This window comes from Dunckerocampus dactyliophorus, chromosome 4, assembly GCF_027744805.1.
Source record: "Dunckerocampus dactyliophorus isolate RoL2022-P2 chromosome 4, RoL_Ddac_1.1, whole genome shotgun sequence".
NCBI classification, from domain to species: domain Eukaryota; kingdom Metazoa; phylum Chordata; class Actinopteri; order Syngnathiformes; family Syngnathidae; genus Dunckerocampus; species Dunckerocampus dactyliophorus.
The window spans coordinates 5,324,201-5,350,804 of NC_072822.1; the positions used below are offsets into that span (position 1 = coordinate 5,324,201).

General features: G+C 41.4%; 1 protein-coding gene across 10 annotated transcripts in view; it reads left to right on the plus strand.

Moving 5' to 3' along the window:
- Nucleotides 1-26,604, plus strand: part of grid2 (glutamate receptor, ionotropic, delta 2) — a 514,233-nt gene that overhangs the window by 323,139 nt on the left and 164,490 nt on the right. For all 10 annotated transcript variants that reach the window (XR_008570124.1, XR_008570125.1, XR_008570128.1 and 7 more), the window contains 3 exons: nucleotides 13,258-13,311; nucleotides 20,020-20,193; nucleotides 26,241-26,402. Coding sequence is in view for 5 of the 10 variants with exons in the window: in XM_054774557.1 (XP_054630532.1) it covers nucleotides 13,258-13,311; nucleotides 20,020-20,193; nucleotides 26,241-26,402 (390 nt within the window). In the remaining 5 variants the exon portion in view is untranslated. The remainder of the gene's footprint in view (nucleotides 1-13,257; nucleotides 13,312-20,019; nucleotides 20,194-26,240; nucleotides 26,403-26,604) is intronic.

The window sequence follows — 26,604 nt, forward strand, 5'->3', positions numbered from 1 at the left end:
CATCAACCCTTCATCCTCTGACACTCATTTGACCCCCTTCTATCTCACTCACTCGCTCGCTTTTTGGTTACAACTCAATTTAGCATCCACACTGACACGACGCATACTTGCCAACCTTCCAGAATTTTCCCGCGAGACTCCCGTATTTTCCCGCCTCCCTCCCTGTGTCAAATGTTTCCCAGTTCTTAGGATTTGCTGTGTATTTGCTGGAAACAGTTAACACCGCTATTAAATTAACCGCTGAGTCTTCTATAGTTTCTGCAAAAGCTAAAACCCACCGGTGCCCCCTGCAACATCTCCACAAAGCCAGCTGCCATATGACGCCCCTGCACAACCTGAAGCTCCATTGTTCCATTAAAGGAAAAAGCTCCCCAGATCATGATGGCACCCCCTCCACTGTGCCGTGAGGAAAACATCTCAGGTGCCCGTAACTTTCAAAGCCATTGGGACCGCCATTGTTCCATTTTTTTCTCATCAGAGAATAAAACTTTCCTCCACCTTTCGATGTTTGGTGCTCTTCTGCAAATTCCAAACAGGCAATTTTGTGGAGTTGAAGGAGACGAGGCCTTTGAAGATGTTTTTTGTTTTTAGAATCCTTCTCTTGTAGATGCTGTCTGATGGACATTGGACTGCACTCTGCAGCAGCAACAACCGTCATTTGGGCCGATGATCATGCCGTGTTTTGACGGAATCCTCCAGTTAAGGCCCAGTGATATTTTTTTTGGGTCTACCACTTAACTTTTTTGTTCCGTGACCCTCAGGATCTTTGAAGAAGTCAAATGACTGTTTTACTGCGTCCAACCTCAGCCGCAATGGCAACGCACTTTGAGAGGCCTTGCATATGCAGCTCAACAATCCGACCGCGTTCAAAGAGAGAAAGCTTTTTTGCCTTTGCCATCAAGAGATCATGACAGTGTGAATGCTTGGCAGAAAATAACATTGAATCCACACTTTGGCCAAGATTTTGGCTTTTAAAGGATGTGGTCCAAGACTTTTGATGCATGAAAACCCATTTTTAAACAGTCTTTTTCACTTTAATGCTTGTTTGCAATAAATTGCAAATTCCTCAAAACGTTTTTTGTCCCACCCCCATTTCTTCTTTTTGCATTTTGAAGCTCTACTTAGAAACTCTTTATGCTCCAGCAGTCCCAAATGTAAGTTCTCACAATTTTTCAACTGGTCTTAATATTTTTATCAGGACTGTATAATAACAGTACAAGTCATGAAATGTATATTATTAATACTAAAATGAAGGTGGACGTAAGGACGCCAATATTATCATTACCATTATTAGTATTGTTAGAAGGTTGTCAACTCACTACCAGTCCATTCCATCATTGTACTTAATGTTTTGGCCGCTGTGTGTTTATTGCGGCACGACTCTTATTCAGAACACCAGGAGGATTCCATGTTGGGCTTTTTTATTTTTGCTTATTTTATTTTATTTTTTTTACATTGTTCGGCTACAAGCTCCCTTCTATACATCTACAGTATATACAGTGCGCGTGTGCGCGTGTCTGTGAGGGATTGACATTTGTGAACATCAAGGCGTGTGTGGTGTCATGGACAGTTGACCTCTTGCTTGGAGGCATCATGTAGCGTTGTCACCATGGTGACAGAGGGATAGGCCCAGCGCACTGTAATGTTGAGAGAGTAGACCGAGCCAAAGATGAGTGAACCGTATACACATGTAGCATACACATACTGTTACAATCTGTTCATCCATGAGTGTTTTTACTTGTCTTGCTCAAAACACACACACACACACACACACACACACACACATATGTATGTAGCTAACCTCTGAGGTCATGTTCTTCTGACGATATGTGTCTATATCCCGCTGTGGGCTACAGGTTAAATTTAATTTTAATTGACTTGCGTACTATCAGTGTTGACCCGCCACACTTATATACTCTATGTTTTTGCTCGCCAAGCCTCGTTGTAAAGACATTTTACAGCGAGCAATAAAAGGCGGTAATATAAAAATGATCGTGTGTGTGTGTTCCTTTGGCTCGTATGAAGTCAGTCAGATATAAGGCGAGTAAACTATTATACACTACGAGTTTGGCGAAATATACATATAGTTAGTAGGGATGAGCAAGTACACCACTACCCGTATCTGTAGTCGGAGTGGGTGGGGTATAAACAGGAAGTGGGCGTGGTTAACCAGATATGGGCGGTGCTTAAATCGGAACAATATTTTAAGTCTAAAATTGACATGGATTGATCAGAAGTTGCTATATTTATTGTTCCTTTTTCAGCTCTATGTGTACTGTGTATGTGTGGAAGTGGTCTGTCAGACTTTATTAGTTCATTATTTTTTCATGATCTGTGTGAAGTTGGTGATTCATGCAAACATCCATTGATGGCAAAGCGAAATAATCTGCCAGCTTTGTTCACCCTAGCTTTCTCAAAAGCAGTGCGTTCAGTACTACGAGCAAAATTTTCCAACTTTATATCACCAGGCAAATTATAAGCAAGCAGACGACAAACCGAAACAGAGGCGAGCTGAGGAAAACCTAATAAAGCAGCGGCAACGCCACACGAGCCGTTTTCAACTTGCCAGTTGTCAATTTTTTCGCCAATTCTGCAACAATGCATTATCCGTATAACGAGTATCGGGCTCATCCTTAATAGTTAGCCTTACAATGGATTACCGATATTGCCGTGTATTGGTTGTGTATTATTGTTGAAACTTCTTTCTGTCATTGTTTTTGCACTATTGCTGTTTGTACTCTGGTTAAATTATGCTGCAAAATATAAACTATGAAATTGTTTTTTTTTTGTTTGTTTATTTTTGTTTCACCCTTTTGCCGTATCGAGATGATATCGTGACCGTGAGCCATGTGTCGCAAATCATATCAGATTCCCAGCCGTACTTTCCACTTGGAATTACTGGTCCATGCAATATATGAATAATGTAACGAGGGTGAATTTGTACTATTTTACTATTGAGAGCCTAAGCAGCTATTGTATGTGTGGATTATAAGGTACAGTGTGGATAATATTGTTTTATTAGCTTGGGAGCTGAGTGAGTAAATATTTATTACAAGTAGATTCTAGAAATACTGTTTTTTAAATTCGTGAACTGCATGGATGAACATTTATTTAAGTAGGTTCTAGAAACACATAAAGATAAAGTGCATTCACATAATCAGCAGTCGGATACGGTTACAGAATGGAGCAACTGGGGCAACGATAGGATGTGCTATGCTGGGAATACGTGTTCTGTTTTGTACAGAAAACGTTGCTGACGGAAGACGACGACGTCAGAAGAAAAACGACTCTCAGCTGTTACTACTAGACACGCACTCACAAGGAACGTTCCAGTTAAGGTGTTTTGGCACGAGAGCATACGTCACTCGTCTGGAGAAACCCTACACAAAGCTGGGAGCTTCAATGCGCGAGGAGCGAAAATCTCTGTTCTTCTGGTTAGGAGGCCGCAGGAGGACATTAGAAGTGACATTTTTTAGCCCAGGATCCTGTAATGTGATTCTATTCTGTCTGTCATATGTATAATACATTTTGGTAACCCTCTACTGGTGTGTAAACCTTATTCCTTCTCATAACTGGAGATTAACGAACACGTAAGGGGAGGTGAAATTTATTTAACAGAGTGGTCTTTGAGACCTCTATTAGGTTGCGGAGAATTTCATCTCCAACAGTTGATACAACAGATTCAGGGTCTATACACATGCAGTGTGCATCCCCCCGCTAAAGCCACTTGACATTTTCCGTCCTAATTTGACTGCAAAAAAAAAAAATCCCGTCACGTCGCTGTTATCCCCTTTTAACAGCAGCTTTTGCTTTTGTAAACAAGTCAAGCACACAAAAAGTTTGCAAAGCTTGTGGGAAGTGACAGCATGCATTGTCGAGCACTCTGACAGCTGCTCACTCCCCCCCAAAAAATCCAAATAAAAAGACTGTATAGTGTGACTGACTGAGTGTAGGCAGGCCTGCAAACACTCTTGAGTGTTGTGTTTGTCATGTTTGATTGTTTTTATCTTGGCCACATCGGCGAGCTTTGAGAAGTGGTGAGGATCTGATGTAAAAAGTTGTGCAATTTGTACACCAGAAAAACCCAAATCTGAGCAACATTGAATACCTATTTTTACTTAAAACATGCACAGAGGATCCCCGCATACTTACAATTCAGCATTTGCAAGCCAGCTAATTTGCGCATTTTTGATCCATAAAAAAAAATTGCAGTTTTTTTTTTTCTGCAGAAAACACATCTCATATATGAAAGTTGAGAAGCCACTCTGATCAGAGACGGAGGACCATGACAACGCTCTAACAAATAAGCAAGGCGCAGCCCCCTTGGTTTCAGGCGTGCCCATGACCGTCATTACATCTGAATGGAACGCTAAAGTGGGTGATACCGCCCAAACAACTGTCATTGGCTGGCAGAGGCCCCACTCCATTGTACCTCAGCGACTGTCATTTGACACCGCAAAAGAGTGGAAGCATTCTTGTCTGGACCTGCCTCCACCTGTAAAAAATAGATACTTTGGATCCTTCACCAACTTCTCAAACTAGGGCTGTCCCACAGCCACCAGCCTTGGCGTCATCATTGATAGTGATTTTAAACTTAATAAACAAATCAATGCCGTTGTAAAATCTTGTTTTTATCATCTTCGGCTTTTATCCAAAGTCAAATCATTTTTATCATTGCAACATTTCGAACAAGCCATGCACGCTTTTATCTTGTCACGTCTGGACTACTGTAATGCCCTTTACTCTGGAATAAACCATAAATGACTCTCTCGCTTACAGTTAGTCCAGAACTCTGCAGCACGGCTTTTAACAGCAACCAAAAAAGAGGGAGCATATTACCCCAATTTTAGCTTCCCTGCACTGGTTGCCTGTGCGTTTTAGAATTGATTTTAAGATTTTATTGTTTGTTTTTAAAGCTTTGAATGGGCTGGCCCCTCAGTACATCTCAGACCTCATCCAAATTTACACTCCAGCGCGCACTTTGAGGTCCGAAGGCCAGCTCCAACTGGTGGTGCCTAAGACCAGACTTAAGACCAGGGGAGACCGGGCCTTTTCTGTAGTCGGCCCAAAGCTGTGGAACACTCTCCCCCCTCATGTAAAAACGGCCCCCACAATTGAAAGCTTTAAGTCTCGTCTTAAAACCCACTTTTATTCTCTGGCTTTTAACTCGGCGTGAGTCGTGTGGTCCTCTGTGTCTTTTATTATTTTTTTTAAGTTTTTATTGGTTCTATTTATTTTATTTTTTTTTAATTAAATTTTCTTATTTATTTTTTACCTACTTCTTGGACTTTTGGTTTTTATTGTTTCGATTTCTTGTTTTAAATATTTTATATTTTATTGTTGTACGTTTCTTTGTTTCTATTTGATCTTTTAGTTTTTATTGTCATAATTTTTATTTATTATTTACATTTACATTCCTTTATTTACTTATTATTTATGGTTTTGCTAGTCTGTGCAGCACTTTGGAAACAGTGTTTATAAAATGTGCTATATAAATAAAGTGGATTGGATTGGATTAGGGCTGTCCTACCTAGTCATTGAGCATGAACTGATGAAGTCTGCTCGGATGAGAGGTGAAACAGACCAGTTCAGCTGCGATGGATTCAACGTCCTGAGAAAACCATTACCTGAATGAATGAGTATGTTCACAGCCATCTGATTCGTCCCAAGTCGGTAATAATTTATGAATACGAAATGTGAATTTCTCCTGGAGATGAATAAAGTATCTATCTACCTAACACAGGTAAAATGGAAAAAGCCCACAGTTTTTACATGTTTATGTCTTTGTGCTCGACTGATAATGTTTTCTCATCAAGTGTTGAGATTCCGTACGTTATTCGGTGGTCCTTGAACACAGCGTAGTTGCTGTGTCTGGATTATCAGTTGTGTTTTTTTATTTCCAAACCTTTGGCCTGCACAGCGTATATGTGCATACATGTATACACACAATATATGTGTGTGTTTATGTGTGTGTGTATACTGTATACATAGATGTTCTCCTGTGTTTGTGTTCAGCCTTCTCTCAGTAGATTTGCCAGTCGCTTGGATTCACTGTCCGATCAATAACTAAAAGGCCAACGAGCACACACACACACACACACACACACACGTGCAGGAGTGCTATGCATGTTAGCCCCTCTTACCCTTTGCCACCACAGCACATGCACATGCAGACCTTTGCTGTCAGAGACGGACGTACAGAGAATAAAAGAGACGACGACTCTGCTGCTGCTTTTCATCAAAAAGCAAGCAAATGATCAATAATGTCGATACTTGTACTGGGAAAGCAGGGTGGGACCCTGTCACTGTGTGCTTTGGTGGCTTTGTGGCAGCACACACACACACACTTGCGCGCACACGGTAGATCATCGGTGTGTGACCACTGCTGGATCAGGCTAATTAAAGCAGCAGTAATGGCAGTGATTTCAAGTCATTAGCTGCAAGGAGGAAGCACACGGGCCTTTGACACCCCTGTGACTGGTGTCGTGGTACGCTCCATTGCTTTTGAAGCCAAAGACTTAATTACATCAACCTCTGTTTCCTGAATAAAATAGACCGTAGGCTTGGAGATGGCTCTCCTCTCCTTGCTGCAGGGGGAACAGAACTTTTTGCACCAGCACAATGGAGAAAGTGAGGGCGCCACAGAAAGGTACAGGTGATGATAACCATGGAAACAGGAAAACAACATGAACAACACAGTTAATACCAATATCCACTGTTTGCACAAATTAATTTCACCTTAGCAGCTAATGGCTAGCATGGTAATGGTTGGAGAGGCTCGCCAGCATGCAAGTCTAGTTTAACATACTGAATTACTTCCATGCTTCGTTGCGTTGCGTACCCTATCGGTATGCATGTGCACTAAAAGCAGCACAGGATACTTTTTGATCAACTGTACTACTATTTTAATCTTAAAAAGGGTCTGAAGCTTTAGTTTGTACACGTGGTGTATCTATTTTAACGGAGGTGGTAATCACGAGCCATTTGTTCAGCTTAAATTCGGAGCACTTTGATGATAATGTATGCCATTAGTCTCCCTGAAAGTTTTACACTTCAGTGCCCCCCATTTTTGCTTTATTTTATGAGGTTCATTAGCACTTTCTTAAAATTGAGTGAAGCATTAAGTTTTTATATCACATAGTATTTAGAGGAGGGGTGTCCAAACTTTCTAGCTCAGAAGTTATTTATATTTCCAGAAACAACTACATCTCAGTTTTGTGATATACTGTAGGTGAAAGACTCTTATCAGTGTGAACCTCGCTCTCTGCTCTTTTTTTCCATTTTTGCTGTTGTTTTTTTTCCCCCACATATTCAACTTTCTTCTTAAGTAATAATTTTCTTCACCTAAAATGATGGCTGCGTTACCAGAATATTTTGGCATTATTCTCATAATAGAACTTTTTCCCCAGTCAAATTTGCCAAAAATGATAACTTTATTTTGTTTTGTTTTTTTGTTTCACATAATATTAGGACTTTAAAAAACAGATCTTTTCTTTAATATTTCTATTCAATGCTAATAAAAGGCATTTTTTTCCCCAAGAATTTCAACTTAAATTTTGTTCTCATAAAATCATGACTTCATATTCCCCTAATGAGTTTTTCCGCAACCTAATTTTCCAAAAATTACAACTTTATTTTGTTTTGTCTGTTTCTCATAATAATTTTGGCTTTAAAAATATTTCAACTTTACGCTTTATAATATTACGATTTTATTCTCGTAAAAAAAAAATTGTTTTTGATTTTTTTTATTATTTTTTAGATTTTTTATTAGGTTTTATTAACTTTTTTTCTTTTAATGTTTTGACTTTATTCTTATAAAATTACTGCTGATTCTTCCATTTCATTTTTATTGTGCCCGGGCCAATAAAAAAAATAGCCAGCCTCAAATGACCTTTGGACACCCCTGATTTAGAGAATATGGTTGCAGAATAAAAAGTACTATTGGTAGTTGTTTGTTTGCTTGTTTGTCTGAGCCACTGGCACACATACAGTAGTGTACGCTGTAACATGATGTGGGTTTGTATAGCATCAAAACAATCACATGGCTTCATGTAAAAGGATGAATGTCAGCAGGGTGCCTCGTAGTGCCTCAGTGTCTGTTTGCATAGCATTAAAGTGGGTTCTCTCATAAAGTACACAATGCACACATGCTGTAACATAACATGCTTTAATCTGCAACTAATCTGCATATTCACACACTGCAGACATGCATGTAGCACACAGTGCGGGAGTTAAGGTCAGTATTGGACCTTTCAGGTTCCTTCCCATTGGAAATAATGACATCAGAAATCATAAGTTCATAAAATCGTAATTATCTGTGCATGCAGTGTTTCAAGTAACAGTTTGACCTGCTTAATTGCCATACAAGTGGAAAAAGAAGTTAACAGCTGGAAATAAAATTGAGCTAATTTAAAATCTGAAAAATGCGATGCCTCATGTCTCTTTTGGATTTAAACATCTAAGCCAAAGTTCAAAATGTTTACAAATCTCAGAGTAAAGTTTATTTATTGTCTGCCACCTTGTTTTGCAGGTATTGCTGTGCTGGTCATAAAGCCATATGCTGTGATGTGTCGCTCGTTTTTATGCTATTCATCAGCCGTCATGCGTTCAGCATTTGTGTCGCAATTGGTTGAATAATTAAGATGGATTGTATTGTGCCTGTTATACTGAGCAGCCAGGACAGAGAGACGTGTGTTGCTGCTTTCCTACATCACAGTGGTAGTTCCATTTCCTGTTCTATGGTTATCATCACACTCGGAATGGCAAGCTTCCAGTTGAAGCAAAGGAAATGCTACTGTGTGGAGCGGAATTGTACAGGAACCTTGCAGTGTTGTTGCAGTCTAGCTGTGTTTTGAAAGACTTGTGTGTTGAGATGTATGAGAAGATCAACAAGATGACGAGGGAATGTACAGTTTTATTCGCTCTTCAGATTGAAGCCTGGTTCAAGCCCAAGTGGTTGTGCAGTTGGTATGTCAGTGTGGGGGAGTAGTCGGGATTATCCGTAATGGATAACAGCTTGTTCATCCTCCTCCTCTTCAGCACGGAATCGAAGGTGTCCTCCAGCAGGAACAACATGCACCGGGCAACAACACACTACTGAAGGATCTCAGCTACTTCTCCTTCCATTTTCATGGTGACTCTTCATACTAGGTCACCTGTTGAGCCTTGTACGCAAGGCCGCTTGTGTATTCTCCGTCACTACCCTCTGAAGTCCGTCTGCAATCTCTGCATTTTTTCCCCCTCGCTCTCTTATCCTGCTCCTCCAGCAGTGGCTGCAGGATGTTGCGCTGAATGCACCAGGGAATTTATAGAAAAAGTAATTCTCCCACAGCGACCTATTCCATCCACATGCAAATGGGCTGTGATGCTGCAGCAGCAGGTATTACGGATGGCGCCAAGATGGACTCGCTTGGGATGAAGCGGCATTTTTTGTTGGGAACCAGAAAGATTGTAGAGGGTACACAGCCTTACGGATATTTTCCACATGCGACCCACGATGGAAAAAGTTTCACCACCTTTGGCTTACTTAAAGTAGAAAGTATTTTAAAGCAGCAAATCCATTGTATTTTTTTTTGCATAAATCATAATGCTGACCCAAATATAAGACTTGGAAAAAGTTTGAAACAGACAACCTGTCTGTTTCAAACTGTCAGACAGGTGGCACCAAACAACAAGTGAGAGCCTTTCTGCCTGTCAAAATTCTGGTCTGGCCTGGTGTCATTCACAGACCTGGTTTGGCTATGGGCCACCAGTTAAATACGCCAAGCTAAAGGATTAATTCCCCATGAATGGTTCGTTTTTTCTTTGGCATTTTATTTGTGATACCACCGTACACGTGGAGCATGCGATGATAATCATAGAACAGTCAATGGAACACACACGTGTACGTCCAGGCTGCTCAGTACAACGCGAGTTGACATTTCTGAACGTCAGCAGCTCATGACCAGTGTGAACATGTCTGACAAAACGACTTCTGCCCATCCGAGCCGAGATATGAGATTTTCTTCCTGTCACTCATTAAAATGATTATTCAGGCACTTAAACTGCCTTTTGGGGCATTTAACGTACTCTAAAAGTCACCAGATTTTGCGAGCATATGTATTAAGTAAACCTGCTCATTACCCAACCCCCCCAGATTGTTACAACAACATTAGCACCCATGATCGGTGAGGCCGTTCCACCTCTCACGGAATTCCACCACATTTGAAGTATTGTTTTTTTTTCTTTATTTTCTTAAGGTGCTGCGCCGCCTCTAAAAAGTCCTCCCCTGGTGGAGACATGGAAATGTCTGATTCTCAAGATTTCGCAACATGCATTGATGAATGCAGTACAGTGTTGACTCGTTTATCATGGGGCATAGGTTCCCAAAATATTCTGCATTAAGTGAAATCCAACGTTATTTGTTGACAGTTATTACTGTATATATGTTTTAAGGCTGTAAAACCCCTCACAATACCCTTTTTATACACTTTTCTCAGACAGGCATTAACATTTTCTCACATTTTAAATGGCTTGGCAGTTCAGTTAAAACGGGGGCCGCCAACCCGTCGATCTTTGGGACTTTGCCGGTCGATCGCGAGAACATTTTTTTAAAAAATAAAGTATTATCACATCAGTGCCCTCACCTCCCGGAGAGCGACCAATAGACCAGCAGGGATCTTGGTCTCAAAAAGGTTGCTGACCAATGAGTTAAAAGTTCCTGACACCTACTGGTCTTAAGTTGCAACTTAAAAGCAACCTCTAAACATGTGCAGTGTATGCAAAGTACTAGTCACACAATGTTTACCTACCAGCCGTAGTTCCTCCTGGATATTCAACACACAAATGCACAAACATGAGACTTTGGGATCTTAGCAGCTGTCATGTTACACATCTTGGTTGTTTTTAGTGATGGTCTGTGTGTGTTTGTGTATTGAAGAGCTTCACCCCCCTGAGGAGTCAAGTGTATAGTGTTCTACTGTAAGAGTGTGTCCTTTCACTAATTAGCTGCAAACATCTGTCCGGGGCGGCTGCCAGTGGGAGATCATAATGGAATAACCGGAAACACTTGCACTGCGGCGCACATAAACAAACACAGTACACACAGTTGGGGTTTTACTTCATACATATCGGCAGTTTTCACAAGCACAACCTCACTTTGGATTCATCATTTATTATTTGTCAACTTCAACTCTTTTATTTATTCATTGTCGTCTTCTTTATTACTGAATAAGCATGTTAACAATATAGTATAACGTTATCATTAGCATTGTCGCATCCCTCAGTGTATGAGCTTGCATGTTCGTTATGTAATTGTGCAACTAAATGTGTGAGAATCTTAACGAATGCGATGGTAAGTAAGCAGACTATAAAGTGCATATCAAGGTAAAGCTCCCGCCTTTTAATTGGGAGTCATCATTCTCCATCCAGCCTCGTTCTTTATCCTCCATGTTTTGCGTCGACGGAATGTTTTATGTGCAGCCGTCAGCGTTCCGATGATGAAGTTTTATGGAGGCACTGCGGGAGATTAAAGCACTATTAGCTACACTCCGTCACCCTCTCCAGCTGTTGCCTTTTGTTTATGGCCCAAAAGTGTTATGATACACGGGCACTATAGGCACCTAGGCAATTAAAGCTAATGATATACAGGCCCTCTTGTTTTTTGTGTTTGTGTTTGTTTTTGTTTTTTACACCCCAGGCGGATTTGGAGAGACTGGGGGGAAAGGGAGTGGGTGCAGTCTTTGGGTGAGGTGTGTTAAAGCAGTGGTCCTCAACTGGTTTGGCTGTGGGACCCACCATCACCCCTCAGTGACAAGTGGCAGACTCAGACTTCTCATATATCTTATATTTGGCCAATCTGAGCACCCCTAATCAAAATAACAACTTATTTACAAATATAACACCATGAGCTATTTACAATTTTCACTATGTGTGTGCACATGTGTGCTCTTGTGTGCACGCGTGTGTGCGCGTGCGCATGTGTTAAAATGTATGTTATAATGCGTGACCTTCTACACGCTACACTCTCTCACTTCCTCCTTCCTGTCATGTGTGATTTCTCCATTCACATGATCCTTGCCAAGCATTTATCAAATGCACTTCTGCCACCTTGTGGACGTTTTTGTGGCTTAAAATTGCTCTGAAGTGAAATGCTTTAGTGGAGAGTTGCGACATCGCCTCGTTTTGCCTCTTGCTCAAGACGTATAAATACGTTGTTGGGATCGGGAGTTTGGGTTTATAAAAACGTATAACTAAGTCGTTGGTATTGAATGAGTTAAGATGTGTCATAGATTGCTGCATAAGACTTCAAAACATGATATAAGGTTCCAGGTCGCTACTTATAAATTGCCATAATTGCCATAAATTAGCCGCATCACTGTACAAGCCGCAGGGTTCAAAGCATGAGGAAAATGTAGCGGCTTATACACCAGAAATTACAGTAATTGTCGGACAGCGACCATCACTTTCAACACAACAGGCCTGAGACATGAATGTCATACTTTCCAGCATTCCATTTCACACAGTCGGCAGTCTGATGCTACCTGATAAGACAGGAAAACACCAGGTCAGCTTTGTCCATGCCTGTCCGATGCGGCGCAGTTTTTACACAACAGCAACCTAAGGGGGAAAAAGGCGGAGACGCGCAGGGTGTTTTTGACAGGCCGCGTGAAAAGGGATATGGAAAAGAAACTGTTCCGGGCTTGAACTGTCACCATCACATGCAGAAAAGTAACATTTTAACATGTCATGCAAGTGTAAATAGAAATTAAGCACTGTAAAAGGTTAAAACAATAAAAGTGAACCTTATGTCTATGATGTCGCTGGCTGGTGGTATTTGCCGAGGCTTCCGGCATCATGATGGTTTCAAAGTGTTGTGTGACTTTTTGAGACGTACAGTATTTTTCCCCAAATTTGTGACTGAAGTCTGAATCCAAGCCTCATCACCCACAGTACTTAGTCACATTGTTGCACCGACCAGGACACCTTGTGTTGTTAGTGGGAGCATCTGTGCTATTTATTATTTTCCTTTACCTTGTTTTTATCACAGTAGCTTCAAAGTTAATTACAATTCAAACCTGTAAGGGTGCCCTGCAATCCGTAGTATGATTGTTGGTGCTATAAGCAACATTATATCCACAATATCAACACAAATGACATTACAGCATCTTTCCAAACAAATTCTAGACTGTTGTACTGCACATGTGTTTATATTTGTACCAGTCAGTGACACATGAGTGTGTGTTTTTATGCTAAAAGTGATGTTTTGTTGTGTTGCAGGTGGTGGAGACCAACCTGGTGGCTTTTGATTGCCACTGGATCCTCATCAATGAGGTGAGTGCTATTGATATAATATGTGAATTCAACCAGGGATCCCTTTTCACTGCTGCTTCATTCTGGTTTTGTAGTTTTTATTCTTTTGGATGTTGATCTTCATATATAGACTATATGGGAATTTACACAAACAAGCTAGAACTGTAGAACAAATAATGGGATTTTTTTATTGTACAGATTTAAAAAAATAGTTATCATAATAATAAAGAAAAATATATAAACAAAAAAAATACAAAGTACTTTTTTGTTGTAATTGGATAAATACAGTCCTATTCATGCATGCATAAGTCCAAACGTGTTTGTATATGGCACCGTTTTTTTTAAAATTACCCCATATTTCAAATTCAATTGACATGAATTCCTTTACAAAGTGCCCAACGTTGACTATTCCCCCAATTCCCCAGCTCTGACCTCCCATGGAAAGTGACATTTACGAGAAATGTTCCATCCCCTGGGAGCCTAAGACTGTTTAAATAAATTCCTACTGAGGTGTTCTTACCCTTCTGGTTTGTGACCTCTGTGGAATTATTTTAATTGAGAACAAGTTTTCCAATCAAAAAATTAGTTAGGAATATTAATAAGACTTGGGAGGATGGAAATGAGAGCAGAGGTTCACTAAGTCACGATCGTAGTGGCAAACATTCCCATTTGTGGACTCATTTTAATGAGACGTTAGGTCTTGAGACAGAATAACATAATTCAGTGTTAACACATTGACCCGAATATAAAACGGGTTTGAATATAGGAGGATCCCTTTGACCCACTTTTTTCCAGCGGGTCTCAGTCTCACAGTGGCATCTCTCCAGGCCGCTGGTGTCTGTGAGTGACAGGAAGAAAAACTCTGCTTTGCAAATGAAAGACAACTCCTCTTTTTCAGACTTTCTTCCAGGAGGGAAAAATAGTGTTGTGTGGCATGATGTTCAAATACTCCATCTCTCAGCTGCTGGGTCGTCAATCGGTTAGCTCGGAGTTCGATGTCCACCCTGCTATGTCCACAGAAGCTCCCGTAAAAACAATGTTTACGTCCAGCTTAGTGCTGCTAAAATCCCCTCCATGTCGCATCTCTGCGACGTCATCAGAGTACTGGCAGCATCACCACCGCGTGATGTGTTGCCTTAAAACACTGGCGAGCGTAGGGGTGTCCAAACTGCAGCCCGGGGGCCATTTGCAGCCCACGGCGGTTGTTTTACTTGCCCATGGCACATTCTAAAAATATAATTTATCAAGAAAACGACAAAATAATAATAATAAATAACAATAACGTCATTTTAGTAGCATAAAGTTGAAACAAAAATACATCGGGAAGTTATGACAAACAAACAACAATTCAAATTAGTAATTTTGGCAAAATTAGTTTGCCAGAATGTTTGAAAAGTCACAATTTTATTAGAATAAACTCGGAATATGATAAGGAAAAATAATGTCATTTTAGTAGCATAGAGTTGAAATATTTAAGTTTTTTTTAAGTTGTAATATTATGGGAAGCAAGCAAAACAAAAGTTGTATTAGAATATTATGGAAATCAAGTCAAAATATTACGGGAATAGAGTCGGAATATCGCCGCACGGTGGCCGAGTGGTTAGCATGTTTGTCTTGCAGTCAGGAGATCGGGAAAATCTGGGTTGGAATCTCCGCTTGGGCATCTCTGTGTGGAGTTTGCATGTTCTCCCCATGCGTGCGTAGGTTTTCTCCAGGTACTCCGCTTTCCTCCCACATTCCAAAAAAGGTTAATTCAACCTTGAGGTTAATTAGCGACTCTAAATTGGACCTCTAAGTAGGTATGAATGTGAGTGTGAATGGTTGTTTGTCTGCATGTGCGCTGCGATTGGCTGGCAACCAGTCAGCTGGGATAGGCTCCAGCATACCCTGCCAACCGTAATGAGGATAAGCGGCATAGAAAAAGAATGGATGGATGGGAAATTTACAAGCAGGATTATTATTATTTTTTATTTGGAAAATAAAAAAAACATCAGAAAGAAAGGGAAAAGAGGGAAGTTCATACTAATAATAGGCTTTTTCACTGATATCACAAAGCTGATCTTGAAGTCTAAATAGTTTCTTAGCACATCTCCATGTGTTGCTTTACAAAATATCAAAGTGGCCCTTGCATCCTTTCATTTTGGACTTCGATGGAACAAAACCCTGGTCTAGCGCTTGTATGTGATTGCATCAGTCGTGTGAGCACACAGTCGTTCTTCCATTGAGCAACTGGATTTATGAAAAACACGTATTTAGTTTTAAAGAAGGTTTCATTTTGATAGCAATGGATGCTAATGCTCCAGTAGTGTTTACATTTACAGTCATGGAAAAAACGATTAGACCGCCCTTGTTTCTTCAGTTTCTTGTTCATTTTAATGCCTGATACAACTAAAGGTACCTGTGTTTGGACAAATATAACAATGACAACAAAAATAGCTTATAAGAGTTACATTCTTTGGCAGCACAATGGCAGCACAATGCTGTAGCTATGAACTGAAGTGATTTTGGTTATTATCAAGAAAACTTTGGAAACTGCTAAATATCAGCTGTTAAATTCAACTCTTATGAGCTGCATTTGTTATCATCATTATACTTGTGCAAACAAATGTACCTTTAGTTGTACCAGGCATTAAAATCGATCAATACACTGAAGAAACAAGGGTGGTCTAATCATTTTACAATTTGTCATGGGCTAATAAAAAAACAAGCTGCCAAGCTCAAATGGCCTGCAGGCCAGACTTTGGTCACCCGCTGGGGCTTGTCTTGTACCTCCACATTAATGACCACTTAGCAGGCATTGTAAAACTGGTTAAAAGTGAATTTTCTTCCAGTTTGGGCACCGGAGTAGTTTCCTTTATGGCAGCCAACAATGTCAAGCAGCGCACTGAGCTCTGCTCTCTTGTCTTGTTGATTGCCCGCTAGGCCAAATCCACATTGAGCTGTCTGACATCTGCTATTGTCTAACACTCTTCAGCAGGGATGCTGGGTGACTGGTCTGCTCTTTTCTCAGCTTTGCCGAGTTGATGATGAACATGCGGCTTATGTGGTCAACCTTTGCAGCAACACCTGATGCATGGCACAAATCACTCATCCACGGCGGCCTGGCAGGCTGAGATGCGTCCCGTTTTTTTTGTTTTTTCACAGGCAGTGATCATTTAATGCAATGTATTATTTCCAAATGGCAGGAACTATTAATATATCTGTATTCATATATATTACATTTTGGAAGTAATACTAGACCACTAAAGTAGGCCATCCCGGGGTTGCCATGGTAACTGCAGAGATGCTGTTCTCCGTATAACAAACCGGTGGACCATCAACCACCATGAATTTTTGTCCCACAATAATTAAGATAGACCCATTAAGTGAAAAATCTCAAGCATCTCACTCGACTGCACTAGAAATGGTCCGACACGATGTCCTACTTCTGCCTATCAAAATGCCAGACGAGAAGAATTTAGAATGTTCTAATACTGAAACAACAAGTCCATAAAGGGATATGAGTAGCCTTTATATTCAAAGAGACTGTTTAAGCAGATGAAGGCTTCAATATTCTCTTGTACTCTGGAGCATGAGTACCGGAAGAGTGCGCTTTATTATGGATGAGGGGATAGTGTATGCTTGTCATAACTTTGCTTTATCTACAGCCAGCAGTTAGAGCATCCCACTGAGGCACAGTTCACACTTTATAATTGATCAGCCTGCCCTTCCTCATCGCCTTCGTTCTGCTCACGGTGCGAGGAAGAGGAGGAGGGATGATAAAGGGGATGCGCTCCCTCCTTTTTGTTCCTTTTTTCTCTTTAAGTTTGTGGACTACTTTTTAACACATTATTTCAGCATGTCCGTGAAGCAGGCACAGTTTTGGTTAAGTTTGTGAGACTTATTTTGGCATTTCTCAAAAGTTGAGAGGGTGTCAAGATACCGCGTCCAAACCACAATGTTCCGAACTCCTGTTTACATGCTTTTGTTGTAATGTGCAAACAAATATACAAGATAGAGAAAAATGCAACAAAAGCAACCTGCCGGTGCTTTGGTTAGCCTCATTTAAGAGGCGGCATACAGAGAGAAAAATTAAAAATGTACGGCTTGCATTATTTTATATCTTTTTTTTTCATATTATATTAAATATTGAACTTGCACAAAATAGATCTGGGCTTCTAATAAAATATATCTGTAAAGGGTTAAGGGCTATTAAGGGCGAGTTTAAAAGGTGACACGATTTCTCGTGGGCACTAGGCCTGGGACGATAATAAATAAATTAATTAATCACACAATAAATGAAAATGAACTTGATCATTTTGCTTGCCTCAATACATTGCCATGTGCATGCATGTGTGTTTTCCTCATCTCTCGCTTCCAAACAGGCAGGAAGGGTTCACTCTGTGCATTGGTTTGTTCCATAGGACGACAGCATGAACAGAGTGACCCCTTTTGTCAGTCTTTGTCTCAGCGGGTGGGGGCGGGTATAAATGTCCAAGCCCCGAATATAAGAACTGCAGGTGTGAAATTATATTTATAGCGAAAGAGCACAATAATAAAAGCTCCTTTAGGTTTTAGTTTCTCCAACTAAACCAGGGAGAACTCGAGTGGGTGGGCAGTGGAAATGGGAGGTCGGAGAAAAAGGTCAGTGAAGAAATGAATAGCTTTCCTCTCTCAAGATGGAGGGATTTTACACCTCTGGGGGAGGGTGAAAAGGCTGCAAGGAGATAGGGCAGAGGACAAAGTCTAATAAGGGATGAGCGATGTTTTCAAATAAAACACTGAAGGAAATATAGGGCTTGGTGGTGGGGGAATCAAGACTTTTAAGGTTTATGGAGTAAACAAGCAAGGAGCTGCCAAGGTTCTCAGGCTTTTAGTTCACGGCAGTTGAATCGTGTGCGCATTTTGCAGTGTATTGTTATGGATTACACTTTATATTGTGTGTATATGTGTTGTTCTTTCGGATGTCTGACTAGAAGATAGGTTGACAGGAGCTAGCCTGAGGCCAACGACAGGAGGGGAAAATCACCCCGGTGTGTTGTCGCTGAGTGTTTGCTCATATGTGGGATATTTGCTTTTGCGCTCCATATATAGTCGTATTGTCAGTATACAGTCTAACAAGGACAGGAATGGCAGAGTAAGTAAGTGTCACAATCTTTCTACACGGCTCACATTTCAGCGAGCATTTTATTATATCCTCTTCAGGGACAATACTTTTGAGACAATCTTTAAGTATACAGTATGTACATTATTGTCTAAATAGCTAAATAAAGTACACCTCACAGTGAATATGTCCAAATTGTGCCTTTGATGTGAATATTTAGTGTTAGCACCATTGTTATCCAGCACTGCCTTAATCCTCTTGGGCATCGAATTGGCCTTGTTACTTGAATCCTCTTCCACTCCTCCATGATAGCATCACTGTTGGAGCTGGTGGATGTGAGACACCTTGCACTCCTCCACCGTTCTGCTTGAGGATGCCCCGCAGGTACTCAATTGGTTCAGGTCTGGAGGAGACATACTTGGCAACTCCATCACCTTCACCTGTAGCTTCCTCAACAAGACACTTGGAGGTGTGTCTAGGTTCCTTATCGTGTCAGAAAACTGCCATGGGGCCTAATATATGCTTCATGATGTCGCGGTACATTCATGTTTCCCTCAATGAGCCGGCAGCACTCGTGCAGCCCCAGCCCATGACTCTACCACCACCGTGCTTGACTGAAGGCAAGACCCGGTTGCTTGCTACTCACTTGTGTTGCCAGTTATTTGGACAATAATGGCCGTGTGTTGACTCATTTACATTTACATTCATTTTCTATACCGCCTGTCCTCACGAGGGTCGCTGGAGCCTATCTCAGCTGTCTTCGGGCGAGAGGCGAGGTACACGCTGGACTGGTAGAGCGGAGCACATATAGACGACCTTTCACACTCACATTCACACCTATGGACACCTAGCATGCAATTAACAACCTAGCATGGATATTTTTGGAATGTGGGAGGAAGCCGAAGTACCCAAAGAGAACCCACGCACTGTGAGAACACGCAAACTCCACACAGATACGAACCCACAGTCTTCTGACTGTGAGGCCAACCTGCTAACCACTAGGCCACCGTGCGGCCCCGACTCATTTTCATTGCATAGTAACTCTATACAAGCTGTACACTGACTACTCTAAACAATTTGCAAGTTTACTGTCGCTGGTATTGCCCCCTGAGATGAAACGTTTGCTGAAATGTGAGGGGTGTCCTCACTCCAGGGAGATCCCTTACCATCGGCTGAGACAAGGCTAATGTTAATGTATAAAGTCAAAAGTGTGTGTTAATGTGTTTTTAACTGCATACATTTGTGCAACCTTCGCGTTTGAAGTTTCTCGGCACGCCCTTGACTGGCTGCTGTGAATCTTAATGCTTCTTTGGCCAGCGGATCTTGCTTTTATAGCAATTTTTCAGGCATGTTCCGTCTTCTCTATATTCCAATCTTTGTAATCCGTAGCCAGTGGGTAGCTGTTTGGGATTTGTGCCACGTTTTAGCCCTCGAAGCCTGCAAACAGATTGTTCACTTGTGCTGTTTAGAAACTTGAGAGGACAAGGCGTTCACACAAGGTTAAACCTGTTAAAGACTCAATTGTGTTATGTTGTGTCCTTAGGTGAGCTATGAATTTCAATTTGTTTACTTTCCATCTCTTAGTGATTTAAAGTGTTTGTACATGTGACACTGATCCAGCTCTCTTCTTCTTTTGGCCCTCTCAGGAGATCTCCGACTACGACCTACAGGACTTGGTGATGAAGTCGGTGGGCCGGCTGACGGTGGTGCGTCAGACCTTCCCCATGCCGCAGAACGCCACCCAGCGCTGCGTCAAGCACAACCATCGGATTAACACATCCCTCTGCGACCCCAAGAGCCCCAAGGCACAGCAGCTGGAGGTGATGCTTGGTCTCTTTTAGTGGAGTATCACCTTATCAAATCACAGACTTCATCATTTGAAACAAAAGAATAACCGGAAGAGTCTAGTGATGGGCAGAGCAATACTAACAGTGATACTCCGGTTCTCTTGTTTAAAAGTATGAGGTGAGTAAATAGCATAAGCCAGGCAAAGTAAAGGCCAAATATACTTAAAGGAAAACTGCTTTTGGTAACTTTTTTGGCAATGTTGCCCACCATCCACAATCCTCATGTGAGACAACAACACATATTTTTCCCTTTTCCGTGCATTGAAGATAGTCGTCTGTTTTTTTTTGTTTTGTTTTTTTTAAACTAGGTACCTAATAGCTAATGGGCATTCACCTATTTTGTCTATGAAGCCCTCTAAAAACACATCCAAAACCCGCAAACAGCGCTCCATTTGTAAGCCGTGACCTGCATGTTAACCAAACTGTAGGAGTCTGACACCAAGGAATTTTTTGGCGTAGTGACAGAACTCGATATAGATATGTATATAGCGGTGATACCCAGCACTATGTATATTCATTCATCAGAATCAATATCATGGTGACTTACTTGATGGACAGTTGTCCGTCTGCTCCAGCTGGCCTGCTGTGTCCTTTTCCAGTTGATTTTGGGTCAAATCTAACACTACAGGGTTTGTTAGCAGTAATAATTCTTTGTTAGTTGTAATGCAGTCTCTTGGAGCAGTGTCCTCCTCACCATATACACAAAGCCTGTCCATTAGTGGTAACACTGTGTGCCACTCAGTGCAGGAGAAACACTCCATTTCTGTCCGCATGGCTTGGCAAGCCCCACATTTACACCACCACGTCATGCCGGTCCTGACCGTCTCTGTCCCCGTCTGCTCTCACGTTTTGCCCGACATTTCTTCCCTGCTCAGCTTCGAAAAACCTGTAGCTATACATATATATATATTCAGGCTCAAAACGGTAAGGTTCTGTATCCTCATTTGTCCCAAAGTAGTCGTCGGCGGCGTCTCTCACAAAGTCTGCCATAGCTTTTTATGCTGTTGTTGTTGACGGAAGTAGCGTAAGTCGTTATGCGCTCTATGAAATCAATGCGCCCAGGAAAGAGGCTCTGCTAATGATTTAAATTCTGAAAATATTGCTCGTATTTCATGTCATCATGAATGTGCCTGTTAGTAACAGTTACTACACGTTTACAGCATGTACAGGTACTGTGTAGAAAATGTTGCTGGAGGTTTGTAGAGGGCTTTATAGGTGAAATAAGTAAATCCCTATTACATGCATGGTTAGCAACAAACTGTGAGCATGAGGTGGCCGTCTGGAACGCACAGAAAAGGGAAAGATGTGTGTTCTCTCACATAGGGTTTGTGGATGTCTTGTTGGCTTAGTATTATTAAATGTTTTATACCTGTATAACTGATCAGTAAAAAAGTTAACTCTAAGCATCATTTTTAGCATAAAATAAACAATTTTGTTGTTTGATTTGGCAACTGGTAGAAATATTGATAATGGTATCGATGATACCGAGTTCTGTTTTTCTTGGTATTATTGTTATATTGTTATATTATACTATCATTTTAATCACTAGCAGAGCGTTGATGTGATGTTGCAGTTCATAAATCATTTTATTGGTTTTCTTCCTAGATCCAATTTTCTCCAAGCTAATAATTATACAAAAATAATTGGGATTGATTGAATATTAAATAAGAAATGTGTTAGTAGGAAGCTTTAATGGCGACACTAATAATGTGTGTATTAGTTATATTGGCACACATACAAAGAGCGCTGAGCACAATTGTTTTTATGTCTCCTATCAAAGTGATATCTGTTTATAGTTCTTACATAGAGTGGCTTAACTTCTTCTAATTAACCTTGTTCACTTGTTTTACGGCCTGACACACGGTGACTGACCTTTCAACATATTTATCAGCTTTCACCAATGATGCGATCCCCGGGGGGCTCTCGCGCAGCCACATCACATCAACAAGCAACATAAGTTCAATTGAATACGTTTTGTGTCGGACACATAAATAAAAGAGACGTGCGTCCGTTTTTGTGTCATCCGTTTGATGGCAGCTTGATGACTCGCATGTGCAAAATGGAAAAAAAAAGAGATTGTAATGGCACACGTATTGCTGCCTTAGGGAGCTCATTTAAGGCGATTTAACACGCGAGAATGAATAAATGGACAAATGTTGTTTCTGTAACCGCACCATGAGATGAATTGTGTGGTGGACGATGAAGGTAGAAAAGGATGCCAACTTTAATCCAGAATAGCTTCAGAGGCACAAAAACCATAAAATCAGCCAGCCCGCATAGACAACTTATTACGTAGCCAGCTAGGCTTGCATATTAACACAACACGGTCAAATGAAATGCCACCAACATCTGCCATCTGTCGTCTTGACATCAAGAAGAAGCAACAACTTAAGCTAGCATCTCTGCTAGTGTCTCAAGCCTGTAGAACACCCACGTGGTGACGTGAATAACTTGGTGGAATCATGCCTAAATGATTGCGGAACTTGGATGATGTCAGATGGTTCATTAAAATTTCCCTCAAATTCTGAATTGTACAACTTGAGGGAATTTAGACGTTGGATAATTAATACCAAAACTAGCTTTACAAAGTTATGTGGGAATCGGTGAAGTCGTTTTTGAGTTACCTTCCTAAAGAAAGGCAACCAACTTAGGGCAATCAATACTGTACACTGAGGTAATAATGCGAAGAGCAATTTTAAATTACACTAAAAAGGAAAGACCAATGACTAATTCCCCCTTTGCTCGTCCAAATGATTTGATCTATAGCTTGGTGATATTGAGTTACGACAACTCCAAACGTCTACACCAGGGGCGCTCACACTTTTTCAGCCTGCGAGCTACTTTTAAAATGACCAAGTCCCAAAGAGCAACCTCCTACTATAAACAAATAATATGTATAAATAAATAAATATATATATATATATATATATATATATGTATTTATACATATGAGTCTCACCTGTCTCACGGCGGTCTAAACCCAGCTCACATCCACTTGGTGAATTCTGCTTCACAATGATAGGAAGAGCTGACATCGAAGTATCCGCACGGTGGCCTAGTGGTTAGCATGTTGGCCACACAGTCAGAAGATCGGTAAGATCTGGATTTGAATTTCTGTGTGGAGTTTGCATGTTCTCCCCGTGTGCGCGTGGGTTTTCTCCGGGTACTCCGGTTTCCTCCCACATTCCAAAAACATGCATGTTAGGTTACTTGGCCGCTCTAAATTGTGCATAGGTATGAATGTGAGAGGGAATGGTTGTTTGTCTGTATGTGCCCTGTGATTGGCTGGTGACCAGTCCAGGGTATACCCCGCGGTAGGCTCCAGCATACCCGCGACACTAGTGAGGAAAGGTGGCTTAGAAGATGGATGGATGTACATAAGTATCATGCACGCACTTTTTCAGCATGCGAGTTCCAAGTCGACATCATCTATCTCTTACCATAAAACGTGAAGAACAGGCATGAAGTAAGGATTTGATTGGGCAGCTTTTGTGACCTATTACATGACATAACTAAATTATTCCAAACCAAAATGCTGCGTGCTGGGTTGAATACGTAAGTACTTAGGAGCTTAGACATACCGAACCAAGAGCCATAACTCAGGTAGTCTCAGTCCACTTGTTTGGGCGCATACCTGGGTTGGGATGATCCTGTTCGCTGAAGCAGGTCACACTTACAAGGAATACAGAGCCTCACTGATCAGTTAGGGTCCCCACAGAGATTTTGATTTGATTTTTTTGCTTTAATTTCCACAGAAAAGGCACACAGAGAGAGAGAGTGAGATTGGCTCACAACTGACAAGACTGAAAGTAAAGCTAGAGAAAGAAGGTTTTCTTTTATCTTATCTGCCTGATGTCTGACACAACACAAAAACCTTGACTTCAATGCATTGTTGACATCCACGCCGTTACAAAATGAATTATTGTGCGTTCTGTTGTCATGACCTCTCTCTGCTTTTGGGACAGCACACGATGACATTTGCTTTCATTTGATGGGTGCGGAATGGAAGATGGGGTTCTTAAAGGGATAGTTTGGATTTTTTGACATGAAGTTGTATGACATCCCCATCAGCATTGTAGTACAACAACAGTGACTTGTATTGAGAAGCCAAACTCTTTACTTAAGTGGCCCCAACAACTAAGCGGAACTACGTTGTTCGTCACAGATCTCCGGCTAGAACAGGAATCACGGGACCGATTGGGTGGGGTAAGTCACTGTTGCTGTAGTACACTGCTGATGGGGATGTCAAACAACTTCATGTCAAAAAGTCCAAACTATCCCTTAGTTGGTTAGTTAGCCTCCCTTAGACTGAACTCATGTACGCCCCTTTTCCATTACATGGTATTTGGCTATGGTGTATTTCTACTGGTAGAAACGTCCATAAATCCTCCAATTCATACATTTATTACCATTCATAGTCTTAATAATCAAAAACCACCAGGGTCCCAAATTAGCGTCGGGTCAAAATACATTGGCATTAGCAGCTGCGGCTGTAGGCAACCCCCTGATGTAGTTTGTTTTTATTTTATTAACACCACAAGATGGCAATAGCTGCATTGAAGTATGAGTGGCAAGCCTCCAGCAGCTTTTGCTACCTCTACATGCGCTTTAAAATGTTGGTCACGCTACTCAGCTGTTGGTGTGATGCATCTGCCGTACTGTTGTTTACATTGAACTCATCAGCGGCATTAATGCTGGCTGAGTAGTGTGCTCCTTAACGCTATTATAATATTGGTTCTGTTGCCGCTGTGTTGCGCAATGTACAGTGGAACCCTGGTCGGCGTGTTTTTCGCCTAATGCTGAAAACTTACAGCTACATTTTACCTCCGTTTGCATACATTTTCCAGTTAGCTTACGGTATGGCGCACGTCTTGTCGTGTTTGCAATATTGTGCACACAATATTGAAAACAGGGCTCCTTTTTTAAAATATTCACTCGATTACCAGAAGGAAACACTCAGTTTGCGTAAGTCCGAGATTGTTTGCAGCATGACTCGCTTGGGTCAAACATATTTACAAAAATGCTGTTTTGTTTTCATCTCACTAACCCAGTTGTCGAATGATCAGACTGTTGCAGTCAGTTACACACTGCTGTGAGTGCTACGGATATCCACTCATATTGTTTTACTTTGCATTTCTGTATTTCGACCACACACACACGCATAATAAAGATGGCATTGCGATGTTCGGAGTGTACGTGTCTCGTGACAATGGCGAAGTGTCGTTCTCAGGAAGACTAGAGACGTGTTTGTGAGTTAGGGTTAGTACGTGTGGCGTTCGAATTACACTGCTCTTGATGCGTTTGGGTCAGAATTAAGTTATAAAAGAGCGTCAGACCCTGTGTGACTCTGCCGTAACAGAGGGATGTGGCTTGACGTGATGTGCATGCGTTGATTACGCAAACAATTGGAACATAATTCATGAAATAAATTGGTTAGCGTCGTTAACGCGCTATTTTTGACAGCCCTAATGAAATGACTGCTGCCGTAGCTTGTACAATGGAATAGCTCTGCACTTAATGCATCATCACAACAACCACAGGTTATTGTCACGTAACAAAGTGGTAATTCTAGCACATGTTTCAGTTAGAGAAACAAATAGAGAGCGCTTGTGCGCATGTAAATGAAGCACTGCGGGCATCGGCGTCTCTGATTGCACAAGTGCTTTGATTATTTGTGTACGCTCGAGTCTAAAAATAGGGTTTTGCTGTATGAGCTGGTGTAGTGGATGATCTGCTAGCTTGCACCTACACGAAATAACCGCTTAATTAACATGAGGTGGCGCACATCACCTGCGTTCGCTTGCGTGCCAGCTGCTGGCTGTCGTCCACCTTTTCATTATCTTCTCATTACTTTTGGAGAGAAGAGTCGCCGTAAATCAGTGTCATTCATCACAGGCTGACGTCCCTCCCCACCTTTTCCACCACATTACTGGGGGTGAATGGACTTCATTGGCCAACGAGTCCCCTAATCAACTGATTTCAAGTAATGAATGTAGTGATTCCCTCTGTCTTGATTTTAGATCACCAACCGCTACATCTATGACTCGGTGCTGCTGCTGGCCAACACCTTCCACAGGAAGCTGGAGGACAGGAAGTGGCACAGCATGGCCAGTCTCAGCTGCATCAGGAAAAACTCCAAACCCTGGCAAGGGGGGAAGAGCATGCTGGATACTGTCAAAAAGGTAATGGCATTGAGATATCAGCATCCCGTTTGTCCATAAACAACATTTGACTTAAGGTGCATTACAGGGCTTTGACTAACATTTACTTATGGCCTCAAACCCAACCACTTGTCCACAGAAGCCAAAAAAAGCTTTACAGTATGTACTGTCTTCATGTACTGTCAGAAGAAAACACATCCAACCAAATGCACAAAATGTAGAG